This window comes from Phaenicophaeus curvirostris, chromosome 19, assembly GCF_032191515.1.
Source record: "Phaenicophaeus curvirostris isolate KB17595 chromosome 19, BPBGC_Pcur_1.0, whole genome shotgun sequence".
In the NCBI taxonomy this organism is placed as follows: Eukaryota; Metazoa; Chordata; class Aves; order Cuculiformes; family Cuculidae; genus Phaenicophaeus; species Phaenicophaeus curvirostris.
Genome location: NC_091410.1, coordinates 9313178 through 9328073, shown reverse-complemented (window position 1 = coordinate 9328073; position 14896 = coordinate 9313178). Strand labels below are relative to the sequence as shown.

Genomic DNA, 14896 nt, shown 5'->3' with positions numbered 1-14896 from the left:
TCCCAGGAGAGCAACGGCCTGGGGCACCGCAGGCTGAAGCAGGTTTGGAGATGTCCCTGTGGTGTCTCTGCTCCTGCCCGTGTCCCCTTTGTGCAGGCTGGGCTCACGGCTGGGCTCTTTCCCATCACAAATCCATCCACGTCAAGCTGGGGCAGTGGATGGAGCCAACCTGGACCCACACCAAGGCGGCTGCCAAGTTGAAGGAACAAGGACATCCAGAGACATCCCAAGGAGGGGACATGGGAGCAGCACAGCCCCGCAGGCACCATCAGGCAGGACCATATTGGTTGGACTCGATGATCTGGTGGGTCTCTTCCAACCTGGTGATTCTATGATATCACCTCCACCCCAGAGCTAATGTCACTGATTAGAGACAGGGCACAAAGTGACAGCTTTACGCTTCTCCACTGGTTTTTGGCTCCCCGTGAGAGACACGATGGACCTGGTGCAAGACTGTGGGAGCACGGAGTCCCACCGGCACTAGGCTACGACCCGCGGCTGCTTTCAACGAGTACCAGCGGAGCGATGCGTGCTGTATCCAACCCTGACATTTCAAGCTGCTGCAGGAAGCCTGACTGCCAAGCACAGAGCACTGTTAAGTCCCGATTTAATGCGCGCAACCTTCCAACAAGCCAGGCACAGCAGGGAAAGACACAGGCAGGAGCAGAGAATTCGGTCGGCAGTTGCCAAAGGCTTGTTAGCATCAGGGGTTTAGCGATATGATTCACGGGGAATGCATGTAGCAGCTTTCACTGCAGCCCAGTCCTGGTACCCTCGGCAGAGATCAATAAACTAATTATGGTGGCAAATAACAGCAGGGAGAGAAAGGGAGAGGATGGAGTGGGAGGAAGGAGTCGCCTGCAGGGAGATCTGGTGGGAGCAGCTCTAGGGAAGGAGCCATATGCAGAGCTCCCCAGGAGCGCCCCGACCCACCAGAGCTGCAGAGAAACCTGCATCCCATGGGATCTGGATGCTGCAGGGCATCGGGGGATGCTACTGGCTACCATGGCCACAGGTGAAGGCGCCAGTGCCTCCTCTCCTGCCCCATCAATCACTGCTCCAGACACTGACCGATTAGATCACATTGTCCAGCAGCAACCAGCCTGGTTCTGCCCTGCCTCGGGGTGCAGGAGATGGTCCAGGCCTGTTTGTCTGGCTAATTAGCAGAAAGCAAAGCCTCCCCCCATCCTGGCATCCCTGTAATTGAGCCAGGCAGCCTCCACCCTCAACAGGAGCAGAGCCACCAAAGCTGCTTGTGGCTGTTGGGAAGGGATGGGATGGGATGGGATGGGAAAGGACAATGCCACCCAATGCACCCATGGGAGTGGAAACAACATGATGATCTTTGCTTGCACTGGCCCTGTGGCCACAGTGGGCAGCAGGATCCTTCTGAAGGCAACACACTAGTTAGGAGCGGGTTTGGGCACGGCTGCGGAGCTGCTTGGGGCCAGCTCACACTCTGCAGAGGCGATGAGGAGCCCCAGGTCTCCTCGGGCTGGTTCTCCACCCTGCATGCTGGGAGTGGGGCCAGTGAGGCTATGTGCCATCCCCTCACTCCTCGTGAAGGTCCTCCCCACCCTGCCATGGGACACCAAAGCCGAGCACCCAGGGAAAAGGTGACTAGAGAAAGCTTTAAAACCCAGGATCTGTCTGCTGCACAAACAGGAGCTGGAGTGATGACCCAGCATTTTTGCCACCCAAAAGAAAGTCACCAGCCCCATGCAGCCCCATCTCTCCATCAGCAGTGTGGGGTGGCCGCAGGCAAGCCGAGCACAGGAGGAGAAGCGTGCACAGCAAGCTGTGCTTGACAGCAAATCCTCCCTCTCCTGACTGCTGGGGAATAGCAGCTGCCTCACAGTTCCTCCAGTTCCCCTCCGCCATCCGAGAGCCCCACCAATCCACCACAGCCTCCCTCATTCTTACACAATGCTGAAGATCTCACTGTCTCCCCTCCACATATTGAGGAGAAAGGCCGGCTCACCCTACCTCTCCATTGGCAACCGAAGCCCCAGCTTCTTACAACACTCATGTCCAGGACAGGGGTCGAAAGCGCTGTTTTCCACAGGCAGCCTTGCAGAACAGCTGGGAATGGATGGTAGGAAACTTGGAAGGACTTTAAAAACTTCTTTGTGGTCATGTAATCCCCATGCCCCTCTCTCCCATGGGTTATATCAGCCGTCGAAGCCATGTGGGAAGAGGCTGTGCATTTCTCCTGTGTTCAGCCCTGCCAGTAAATTGCTTTTCAGCAGAGTGGATGCTTCCCAGGCTAAAGGACAAAGAGGAATTTATCTGCCAGCACCAAACCAGCTGCTGGGGTAAGACAATGTCTCTCCAAACCAGGGACCACCCAGAGGAACAGATCAGACCCTACACCAGGCTATAACGCAACCCTAAATCTAGGCAGAATAAAACAAATACCTTCAAAAGGTTCAAACACGGCTCCCTGATTCAGCTGGTGGCTGCTGCTGCGCACCTCGCTGCATGGATATCGGCTCAGAGCAATCCTTTAATAGAGTTCAGCCCATCATTTCATTAGTCTTGCAGTTTTTTAATGAATATCAGACCTGGTTTTAGCCAAATGAGCTTGTTGGCTGAATTCACATAGCTCCTTGGCCCTTGCATCGAACGCCAGCTCCCCACAGAGGTGAAAGCGAAGGGCAAGAGGGTAGCTGAGGCCCTGAGGCTCCCCAGCAGCCATATAACCAGTGAGAGGCACCCCAGGATCCCTGTGCTCCTCTGCCCTGGCCACCCACTGCTCCAGCCCCCCTGGAACAGAGGGAAGATGATGCTCAGCACCACGCTGGGTACTGGGAAAGCCGCCTGCGAGCCAAGGTGCTGGGCTAGGGGAGACCACAGCACACTGACCGGCCACAAACAAGGCTTGCCAACCACGGGGGCTGCGTGCTGAGGGACCCCAGGGATGGATGTGGCAGTATCACCTATTCAGGGGAGAAACGCAAGGAGTCAGCGCTGGAAATGTGCACAGTGAGGCTTTACATTGCCCTTCCTGCTGCCAATGCAGCTTTGAGGGAAGGGCACAGTCAAGACATCCCTCCTGGGCACATAAAGCAGCCAAGAGAAGATAAAACAAAACCCCTCTGCTGTGCTATGCTGGTGAACTACACTCCCTCATCCCCAGCATCAGGGACAATCTCAGCTTTGCCTGCTCCTTTGCGGGTGTTTCCAGCAGGCAGAGCACGGCACATTCCGCTGGTCCATGTGCAGGCACCTTGGCCACAGCAGCATCCCAGGCAGCTGCCCTTGGGGCTCACACAGGAGTCACAGAACAGGACAACCCAACCCCAGTGGGCAGCACACAACAGAGACCCAAATCTCCCACCCTCATCCAGCAAACTGTCTTCCTCTCTGTCCTCTCTCCTCACACACATTTACTGGGACATTAATTTCCTCATCATTTATTCCAGGAGAAGCTTTTTTTTCCAGCATCCTAAAGATTTATGAGGCTGATTATGATTCTCACTTGTGCTCCAGGACCTGGTGTCTTCAGATCCACCTTGGGAAGTGGATGGCTAAGTGCAAATGAGAACCTCCTGGCCCCTCTTGCTGCAATCAGCCGCCTTGCTCCAGGCTCTTTGTTCCAAGTCACTCTTAATTTCCTGGTTTCTATTGTCTTTTTGATAAGTGATGGAAAGGGGAGGGGGGAAGGGATAGCTATTATTTAATTGCTTTCAAGATCTCAAACAAACCAGAGCAGAGGTTATCTCCCCCAAACCTCTCTTTTTGGTCTTCCCCTTCCAGTCATCGTTACTGGGTAACTGCAGAGGGAGAGTTTGTGGTAGCCACCCGTGTTGTGCATTTCCCCAAAGACCTAAAAGCTATCACTGCATCCCTTCCCACCTCCACCAGGCTGTGCCAAGCCAGCAAGGACCTGACTCGAAGGCAAGGTGCAAAATCCTAGGGCCAAGGTACTCCCAGCTTCCCCAGAGACATTAAGACTCACATTGAGACACATCTTGAAGGGTCTCCAAGTGGGGTCACGGTGTAGCCATCACTTGTTCTTAGAGACGTCAGAAGATGAGCCGTTTGCACCATTGCTGGAAGGAAAAATGTTGGTCTGCAGCAGGAGCAAGGCCAAGGTTGTGTGAGGAAGAGGATGCATGGCCCTGTGAGGTCTCTTAAGGAAGCCCCGGGAATCCAGGCAGGTCCCACCATGCCCTGGGGGGATCCAGGGTCTCTGCATCTACACAGAACCTCCAGCCCACGCCCCTGGCACCCCCTTTGAGCCCCTGGGTTTGGGCACTCTTTGCCTTGCACCAACACCCTCTGCAAGCAGGAAAGACTCTGCTCCCAAGGACAAAGCCTGGGAATGCATGGTCAGCTGGACCATGAGGAGCAGCGCTCAGAGGTGCCTGCTTGGCTCAGCAGGTGCTGGCAGGGCAGGGGACACAGCAGGGTAGGCAGAGCAGCCAGGGAGGGCAGAGAAGGGTAGAACAGGGTGGGCAGCACAGGCAGGGTAGGCAGAGGATGTTGGGCAGAGCAGGGTGGGAAGGTTGAGCAGGGCAGGGTAGGCAGAGCAGACACAGCAGGGTGGCAGGCAGGCAGGGCAGAATGAGCAGCATGGGTAGGGCAACGAAGCTGGTGAAGGGGCTGGAGAACAAGTCTTAGGAGGAACAGCTGAGAGAGAGCTGGGAGCGTTTAGCCTGGAGAAGAGGAGGCTGAGGGGAGACCTCATTGCTCTCTCCAACTACCTGAAAGGAGGTTGTGGAGAGGAGGGAGCTGGGCTCTTCTCCCAAGTGACAGGGGACAGGACGAGAGGGAATGGCCTCAAGCTCCACCAGGGGAGGTTCAGGCTGAACATTAGGAAAAAATTTTTCACAGAAAGGGTCATTGGGCAGTGGCAGACGCTGCCCAGGGAGGGGGTTGAGTCACCTTCCCTGGAGGGGTTTAAGGGATGGGTGGACGAGGTGCTGAGGGACATGGTTTAGTGATTGATGGGAATGGTTGGACTCGATGCTCCAGTGGGTCTTTTCCAACCTGGTGATTCTGTGATTCTAAGGTGGGCAGGGCAGGGAGGAGGGCATCCCAGAAGGAGCAGGGTGAGCAGCACGGGCAGGGTGGGCAGTGAGGATAGAGCAGGGTGGGGATGGCAGGGGGGGCTGTCCCCGCCCCGGCCCCGCAGAGCCGCCCCGCGCGGGGCGGGGCGCAGCCGGTGCGCTGGGTCGGTGGCGGAGCCGGGCAGCGGGTGGCGGAGCCGAGCGGAGCCGAGCCGAGCGGAGGGCGCTGCCGGCTCTCCCCGCTGCCCCGGGCACGGAGCAGGTGAGCGCTCGGGCAGGGACCGGGGTCGCTGCTCCCTTGCCCCGAGCGCATCCTCCGGGACACCCGCTCCCGGCTCGCGTGCGGGAGGGAGGGATGGAGCTGGCATCCCTCCGCAAGGCAAGGCGAGGGCTGCAAGGTTTCCCGGCGCTGCGGGCATCGCTCGCACCCCCCTCCCCGGGGGCTCCCGGTTGTGTTTCGGGAGTCCCGAGGGCTCGGGTGTCGCCGCGGCGGCGTGTCCAGCGCAGGCTGCTCAACACACGAGCTCCCGAGAGGAGACACGGAGGCGTTTGGGGAAAGCCGCTCCCGGGAGCATCTCTCCCACGGAGCTCAGCAGCAAAATGGGCTAATCCACCCCAGGGATCCCTTGATTTCTATGTATTCTCTAATTTCTAGAATCTTCTCCATCCCCAGAGCGAAGAAAGATGACATCTCGGCTCCTGTGAACCGGCAGTGCCCAGGGACCAGTGGAGCCATGGAGCCGGAATACGAGCTGCCCAACGCCACCGCGTTCTGGTTCTCCCCAGCTTTGCCTTTCGACAACTTCTCTGTGGAGGCACCCACCAATGCATCGCACAACGCCACGGGCCAGCACTTCGACCTGACCAGCAACGCCATCCTCACCTTCATCTACTTCATGGTCTGCATCATAGGGCTGTGCGGCAACACGCTGGTGATATACGTCATCCTTCGTTATGCCAAGATGAAAACCATCACCAACATCTACATCCTCAACCTGGCCATCGCAGACGAGCTGTTCATGCTTGGCTTGCCCTTCCTGGCCATGCAGGTCGCCCTGGTACACTGGCCCTTTGGCAAAGCCATCTGCAGAATCGTCATGACGGTGGATGGGATCAACCAGTTCACCAGTATCTTCTGCTTGACTGTTATGAGCGTTGACCGGTACCTGGCTGTCGTCCATCCCATTAAATCTGCCAAGTGGAGGCGGCCCAGGACAGCCAAAATGATCAATGTGGCCGTTTGGGGTGTCTCTCTGTTGGTGATCATGCCCATCATGATTTATGCTGGGGTGCAGCATAATCATGGCAGGAGTAGCTGCACCATCATCTGGCCAGGAGAATCGGGTGCCTGGTACACGGGCTTCATCATCTATGCCTTCATCCTGGGTTTCCTGGTGCCTCTCACAATTATCTGCCTTTGCTACTTGTTCATCATTATCAAAGTCAAGTCCTCGGGCATCAGAGTGGGCTCTTCCAAGAGGAAGAAGTCCGAGAAGAAAGTTACCAGAATGGTCTCCATCGTGGTTGCTGTCTTCATCTTCTGCTGGCTCCCCTTCTACATATTCAATGTCTCCTCAGTATCCATCCTAATCGTGCCCACACCCGTCCTCAAAGGAATGTTCGACTTTGTGGTTGTCCTTAGTTATGCCAACAGCTGTGCCAACCCCATCCTCTATGCCTTTCTGTCCGACAACTTCAAGAAGAGCTTTCAGAACGTCCTCTGCCTGGTGAAGGTCAGTGGCATGGATGAGGCAGACCGGAGCGACAGCAAGCAGGACAAATCCAGGCTCAACGAGACCACAGAAACCCAAAGGACCCTGCTCAATGGTGACCTGCAGACGAGCATCTGAGAGGACAGCGGGGTTGTCCTTCCTTTGCTCTCCTCTCACCACCTGATCCCAACTGGCAGTGACACATACGGAGTTGGGGCAGAAGTGCCAGCTTAGGGGATGGCAGCGCGGACACGGATGGGTGGGGGGGGTCCTTGGCTGGGCTCCTCCAGAACTGCTGGCAGGTTGGCTTTCAAGTGCTGAGAAGGATACGGATCAAGAGGTGCTGCCTCACCAGAAAGACAAAGACAACTTGTAGCAACGCAGCGCATTTTAAACACCGAAGTGCTACCATGGGCCACAGCCATCACCAAGGTGGTTCTGCTGGTGTTACCCTGGGAGCTAGTTGGCTTTGGGTGCTCTGCCCCAGAATGGATGCTTGCACATGGACACACACGCAGTGGGGTGACTTCAGGAGGAACCGAGGCCACGGGCGTGTGCCAACACACGTGCCACCACGGAGATGCACTGTCTTACAGCAGAAACCTGGTAGGAGCTTCCTGGAGAGTCCACGTACGCTCCCACAGCCACCTTCCCCAAAGAGACAAGGATATTTGGGGCTGCATTTTGCCCAGCTTATGAGTTACTCCATCACCTCCCTGGTGCCATTTGACTGCATCGGTTGCAAAAGCTGCTCTGCCCAGAGGTCACACACCGGGATGGAGGCGTCCGTCCTGTGGAAAGCAGCTCTGCCACCTCAGCAGCTCCTCTGGTCCCACCCTGCCTCCTCCAGCCCCACCATCTCCCACTGCAGGAGACCCCATTCCCTTCTCCTGCCGTGACGTCACCTGCCCACAAGTTTTCTCCTTGGATGAAGGATTTCCCCAGTAGGCGCTGCCCCTCCTGCCATCTGCATCTGCTCATGGTCAGTTCCAGGCTGTGCCGGCAGCTGGGACCGCTGCTGTCCCCAGCGAGCTGTGGCCAGGCTGGTTGAGCAGCCACAGCACCATCGCCCGGCACCAGCCTCTGGTGGGAAAACCTCGGAAGCATTTAAAGAGCAGAAAAACACTGGGAGGGTTGGAGCACCCTGGCACCAGCTGCAGCACATCCCACTGCCGATGGCTCCCGCACCTGGGTGACACCTGGGCTTATTCTGCCCTGGCCACAGCTCTGAGGATCGCTGGGGCTGCGGCCCCACGGTGCACAGGGAGCAAGCACTGACCGGTGACAGCCCTGCTCCTTCCAGGCAAGTCACACCAAAGGAAGGGGTGATGGAGAGGATGGGGGACGGGAGGTGGGGGGTGCTGGAGACTTGGTCCCAACGCTTGCCTGAGCCAAAGGGGCAGGGCAGAGCAGATGACACGGCTTCTAATCCCAAGCTGTGAGGAAGAACAGAGGAGCATGTGTCCAGCTCTCCCTCCCCACCCCGATCCCTCTCTTGCACTGCAGCACAGGAAAGGGGGCACACGGGATGTAGTGCATGGTGTTAGGGGTGGTGGGTCTGCCCTAGCATCTGCTGTGTTAGGCTTATCAGGTCCATCCTGGAGCACTCGGCTCTGTTGCTGCGCCTGCACCCCTGGGTCAGCACACAAACCTGGGGCTCGTGAGCCCTGAGTGCCTACTCCTTCCCCAGCAAAGCCACCCTCCTCAGCCAGCGCAACAGGAGTAGGGGGGAAAGCCCAGGGGAGCAGGAAAAATGCTGTCTTCCTGCCAGGGCACCCGGAGCAGTTTCTGTGCCAGAGGCCAGACCCTGTTCACAGGCTCCTGCTCCAGAGCTGAGCCGTGGGAACACAGTAGTTTCGGTGGAGAGAACAGCCTGGGCTCATCCACTCTCCCCTTCCCCTTCCCACCCTTGCATCCCCACAGCAGCTTCACTGCTGGCAGACATGGATCCTTCACATTGTGCTGCCAACGAAGCACGAGGTGAGGTGGAGCACAAGGTGCCACTGCTTTGGGGCACTGCCTTGTTCAGCCACGTACCCCAAGTCGATGCTCCAAGAGAAGTTTTCCCTAGGCTCTGCCCTGCCTCTGCCCGGGGGCATCACACACATCTAACTGTGCCACCCCAGCACCTCCACCAGCCCCCCAAAAAGACCTCAGAGCTGGGCTTGCTGCCTGCTCCCCGGCACAGCTCTGTTGGACACCGGCTCCCACATGGCAGCACCAGCATTGGGAAGAGGGCTGAGAGGCTTTCGAAGAGCAAAGCAGAGCCTTGCCAGCATTTGTTTGCTTTTAACCATTTACTGCTCCTCCAAGGAACATGCATCCGTGTTCGAGCACATGGAGGCACCACTTGGTATCAGTGCTGAGCAGGCACCTGCTCACCCAGCGCATCCTTGAGCAGGTTTCACTAAGTAAAACCAAACCCCGTGCTCAGAGGCAGCACAGACTGCTCTGCTGATGCTGCAGGAATTCAAACGCAAGCAGCAAGCAGCTACAGGGATGGTGATGGCTGGGGCTGGTGCAGTCAGAGCCCTCTGTTAGGATAAGGCTTCAGCGTCAGAGCTGCAGCACTGCATCAGCAAAGCTCTGGGTATTTCGTGTTTGGTGGGCAGTGAGGGATTTATTTGTGTGGAAAGCAGGGGAGGTGGTGGGGAGAGGGGTGTGTTCAGCCCCTCCAACTATCACACCCCCCAGCACTCACCTGCAGCGGGGTCAAACTCGGACCTGTCACAGCCAGCGTCACTGCGGTCTTGTCTGTGCAAGCCCTGCCACCAACACCAGGGCCGATGGGGTGGGGAGATGCCTGTTCCAAGCCACACACCCAGATGAGTCCCCAGCAGGCATCCCTAACTGGGAGCATTTCCTCTCTGTGCTGGATTAATGTTGAAAATATGGAAAATGCAGCTTTCTAGCCCTGGGAGGGACTCGAGTCCGGCACTGTGTGTGTCCAGGTCAGCTTTATCGTGGCAAAGCCCCCCAAGCAGTGACACTGCTGGCAGCTCAGAGCTGTGCAGGGGGGGCTGTGACCTGAAATGTCCTATTCCCCCACTTTGCACCCAGGGCCTCTCTTGGGCTGGGGATAACAGGGCTGCAGATGAGGAGCGATGGGCATGGGGGGCTGCCACCAAGATCCCAAAGGCCACCAATGTGGGATACTGCAGGGCAGGAGCACAGGGAGGGTCCCAGTTGGTGCCAGGGCACCCCACGGCTGCCCTGCTGCAGCTCACCCTGGGGGAAAGGGTGGGAGAGCAACATGTGCCAGCTCGGTAGCGCGAGAAGGGAGCAACAGCCACAGCCCAGGGCTTGCAGTAAAAGCAGCAAAATAAAACCTTCTGCTGGTTCATTGCTGACTAATAAATAGCTGCAATGTTGCTGCTGCGAGTCACAAAGTTTTCCTTCCCAGCCACTTGATTTTAGTGGGAACTTGACCTCATATTGGATCTGTTCTGAAAAGCCTCCCAGGGCTGCTGGCAGCATTAAGGGAAATTTCTCCCAGTTATTGCAGAGCGAATGGGCTGATCTTGCAAGTGCTGGAGTGGCTGTACTGCTACTTCACACACAGACTGTTCCCAGGCAGGCGAGATTCATTACAGCTCCTGCCTCCCCGTCTGGAGCAGCAGGAATAGGTTTATCCCAAATCAGAGGTGATGGGAAGCAGAGATCTGGGAGTCCTCTAGAGATGTCTGGTGTGCCAGGGGCATGGATCGAGCCTCGTGCTAGATCAGGGCTGGGGCTGGTTTCTTTGCTGCAGGGCTGTGTGCACAGCGGTGCTGCCTCTGCTAGAGCTGTCACCACACGTGTTCCCAACAGGTCGCTTTTGCAAGCGACTGGCAATCCCAGCAGGGTTTGGACCTGGAGCCTTCCTGTTGCATCTCTACAGCTCCTCATACCAGCACCAAAACTGCCTTGGACTTCTTTAAAGTAATGATCTCCTAATGATCTCTCATGGTCCTGTCTCTGGACGGCTTCCCAACAATCCACCCCAGCGGGAAGAGCCTCGTTTTTGATGGAGACTCCATGGAGAGGTCTCTTCCCTCCTGGACCTGCACAAACACAGATTGCCTCACAGGCAATTGTGCAGCCAGCGATCTCCAGCCAGGTCCATTCCTTGTGACAAGAGGTCCCAGGCTCTGGATCCGTGATGCTGCTTTAGAGCAGAGCTCAACTCTCACATCTCTGGGAGACGTTTCAGCCCTTACTGTGAATGAACCGATTGCAAACCGCTCAGGAAGAGTCTCTATCCCCTCTGCTGGGGCTGCAGCGGCTGCACACCCTGCCCAGAGCTGCTCAAAGAGGGGGATCACCAGCAAGGCACAAACAAGGGGCACAGCAGACCCCAAAACAGCACCAGATCAGAAACGAGAGCTGCTGTTTCCTGACCCAAGGACACCTCTGCTCTTCTCCACCAGCCTCTGACCCCGAGCCTCACACCTGTCTCCTGTCACGATTTCAGCATCCTCCCTCCTTGCTCCAGGACCCAGACTGCAAAAAGGCAGGGCAGGAGGACAACCAGGCTGCAGCTGAGATTCAGGGGAGCCTGTCTCAAGCCACGTTCTGACCAGAAGGAACGGAGGGATGCAAAGCCCCAGCCATCCCACCCTACAGTGCGCGGCCAAGAGGGAAGGGGTGGGTGATTGTACATATATGTATATATTGGACATGCCAGCAAAGGGATTTATTTTACCGGTGCTGTAGAAAAACTCTGCAGCTTGTGTTTTGCTGTAGCTGCTGAAGCAGCCCTTCCCCGTGCACGCTGGAGTGAGTGGGACCCAGCCCCTCAGGGTCCCTTGGCTCCCTCTCGCCATCCCTGTGTGCTGTGGGGCTGTGCAGAAGCCAGGAAGAACCACAGAAGCTGCTCCCACGTAACAGGCAACTTCTGCGAGGCACAGAAGGGTGAATTTTAATCTCCACTGAACACAGGAGCCCTTCCCTGCCAATCTAGGACTGTGGCAATCCGGGGGGTTGTCCCCGCAGCAGCACTGCACCACGTTCCCACCTTCTGTACATACATTCCTCTGTATCCATAGCTGTGCTCTGTGTAGTGTGTGTGTGGGTCTGCTGTACAGCACATGGTGGCCAGAACCCACTGGAGAATGTTCCTCTGCTTCGAGTCTTGCTTTCCTCTGTAGCCATTATTTCTCAGTGTCAACCTTCCTGCTGTGAAGGCTGCCAACTGCCACAGTCTGTGCCATGGGGAGGGAGTTGTGAATGGGGTGGGAGGGAAGTAAAGGAGTTTTCCTAGAGTTTCTGACTGTGTGCATGTGTCAGAGTCGGGCAGGAGCAGTGTGGTGTAACAAAGGCTCAGATTCTTCCATGGGAGAAGAGGTACCAGCCCCGGGGTTCCACCACAGGAAAAATCCCTCTCCCAAAACCAGTCCTTCCCCAAATCCACTGCCCTGGTGGTAAGCAACATACCTGGTTCTTCACTTTTGAGGTGATCTGAGGGTCAGAAGGTCCATGCAGCAGGAGAGTTACTTTCAGAAAAACAATAACTTTCTGCAGCAGACAATTCTCCATGGGGACGGTTAGGGTTTGAAGCTCCCCTTTTACAGCTGTCCCTGCAGAAAGCTGGCTGTGAAGAGTTGCCCCACAAAGAGTTTGCCTAGATCCCTTGCTTTTGTCCCAAAACCCTACAAGATCCCTCCCCAGTCAGCACAAACTTGGGGCACTGAAGTACAGGCACGTTTGCACCAGCTTCAACGCCCAAATAGATGGGTCACAGATGAAGCATGACCACAAATACCTCTTTGATACAAAGGGTCATATAAACTCAGTCTGAACAGCTGGAAGGAAGCTTCTTTTCTCAACGTGGCAACACCTCCAGGATGGTTTTGGTGAGAGCAGGGCATGTACAGTGGCATCACTAGAGGTTTCATAGAATCTACAGGTTGGAAAAGACCTTTGAGGTCATCAAGTCCAGTTTAACCCACTGGAGAGACTTGGGTGTGCTTAGAGAAGAGGCCCCTTACCAGGGAAACACAGCGATGTAGAGGAATTGGCTGTGCTGTAAACCACAAGTCCACTGCACAGGACAGCTTTGCCATCAACAGCCTCCATGCAAATAAAACCCTTCACTCCAAGACATAGAATTTTTCCTTTTCTCCCGCCTCCTGGTTTGCAACACAAACAGGGTTTTATGGGATGTGAATATTCCAACAGCCCCCACGCCCACACTCTCTGGTTACTCCTGCATCTCCTGTGGAGCTGGGTGCTCTCCCACCTCTCACCAGCGAGCAGCAGGGAGCTGGGGCAGGATTTTCCTCTGGGAACAAGCATTTGTGAGAAAGCCATTACCACATTTGCTGCTCCACTGTGTTGTAGCTGGGTGAGTCAGCATTAGGTGCCAAATAGGTCCATTGGCTCCCCGGAGTTCTTCTGGTCAGATTTAGATATAACTATACGCAAGTTCAGGTTCATATACAGGGATGGCTCTGGATTTCTATCAGAAAACATGAAGTCTTTAAACAGAAGCTGGTAGGAGAAAGGCAATACCAAAGCATGCTCGTTTCTGCCTCAGCAGGCTGGAAATATAGATGTCTTTTTAACTGCGAGGAAAGGAGGCTGAGGGGAGACCTTATCACCATCTACAAGTCCCTGAAAGGAGGTTGTAGCAAGGTGGTTGCTAGTCTCCCAAGTGATAGATGATAGGATGAGAGGAAATGGTCTCAGGTTGTGCCAGGGAAGGTTCAGATTGGATATTAGGAAAAAATTCTTCACCAAAAGGGTTATCAGGCACTGGCACTTGCACAGGGTGGCCTGGGAGGTGTTTAAAAGGCGGGTAGATGAAGTGCTCAGGGATCTGGATTAGAATCATAGAATAACCAGGTTGGAAGAGACCCATCGGATCATCGAGTCCAACCATTCCCATCAATCACTAAACCATTCCCCTTAGCACCTCGTCCACCCGTGCCTTAAACACCTCCAGGGAAGGGGACTCAACCCCCTCCCTGGGCAGCCTCTGCCACTGCCCAATGACCCTTTCTGTGAAAAATTTTTTCCTAATGTTCAGCCTAAACCTCCCCTGGCGGAGCTTGAGGCCATTCCCTCTCGTCCTGTCCCCTGTCACTTGGGAGAAGAGCCCAGCTCCCTCCTCTCCACAACCTCCTTTCAGGTAGTTGGAGAGAGCAATGAGGTCTCCCCTCAGCCTCCTCTTCTCCAGGCTAAACACCCCCAGCTCTCTCAGCCGCTCCTCATAAGATCTGCTCTCCAGCCCCCTCACCAGCTTTGTTGCTCTTCTCTGGACTCATTCCAGAGCCTCCAGAGTTTAGTAGTGGACAGGGATGGTTTGGCTTGATAATCCCAAAGGTCTTTTCCAACCTAGTGATTCTATGATGGAAAACATAGGTCTTGCATGGTGGAGCTTCATAAAAACAAGCAAGGAGAAATAAAAGCCTATTCAGAGGGGTCTTTGGTTCCTGCTGTGCCCCCTGCAGATTCGCTTTAACCCTCTTTGATTTTGCCAAACTTGAGCTAGGGGAGCACTTTGTTATGGAAACCAGAGCTGGCAGCGTTTTGCTGGAAGCTTTTTTTGGGGAAACCTCAGGGTGTACAGAGGGGCTGTTGGAAGGGAGCTTGGCCACCCCCAGCCCAGGTAGAGCCTGCCCAGCCCCTCGCAGCCCCCATTCATAGAATCATAGGATAGTTTGGGTTGGAAGGGACCTTAAAGCTCATCCAGTTCCAACCCCCCTGCCATGGGCAGGGACGCCTCCCACTGGATCAGGCTGCTCCAAGCCCCATCCAACCTGGCCTTGAACACCTCCAGGGACGGGGCAGCCACAACTTCCCTGGGCAACCTGTGCTAGGGCCTCCCCACTGTCATGGTGAAGAAATTCTTCCTTATGTCTAGTCTAAATCTGCCCCTCTCCAGTTTATCCCCGTTCCCCTTCATCCTATCACCACAAGCCTTTGTAGACACTCCCTCCCCAGCTTCCTTGTAGCCCCTTCAGGTGCTGGAAGGTCGCTATAAGGTCTCCTCAGAGCCTTCTCTTCTCCAGGCTGAACAACCCCAACTCGCTCAGCCTGTCCTCATACAGGAGGTGCTCCAGCCCTCACATCATCCTTATAGCCCCCTCTGGACCCGCTCCAACAGCTCCATCTCCTTCTTACGCTGAGGATTCCAGAACTGGACACAATCCTCCAGCTGAGGTCTCACAAGGGAGGAACAGCGGG

At 55.8% G+C, this 14896-nt stretch overlaps 2 protein-coding genes across 5 annotated transcripts in view; both read left to right on the top strand.

Annotated features, from left to right (window-relative positions):
- RPL38 (ribosomal protein L38) overlaps positions 1-14896 on the top strand; it is a 472498-nt gene that overhangs the window by 298325 nt on the left and 159277 nt on the right. Inside the window, exon 1 of one of the 4 annotated variants that reach the window (XM_069872270.1) lies at positions 368-377. The exons of 2 other annotated variants lie outside the window; for them this stretch is intronic. The gene's annotated coding sequence lies outside the window, so the exon portion shown is untranslated. Of the gene's footprint in view, positions 1-367; positions 378-2193; positions 2204-14896 lie in introns of those variants that run through there. One more of the 4 variants, XM_069872274.1, reaches the window with a different exon arrangement.
- On the top strand, positions 5699-7546 carry SSTR2 (somatostatin receptor 2). The gene has a single exon (XM_069872278.1). The coding sequence runs from the start codon at positions 5750-5752 to the stop codon at positions 6863-6865; it is 1116 nt and encodes a 371-aa protein (XP_069728379.1). The 5' UTR covers positions 5699-5749; the 3' UTR covers positions 6866-7546.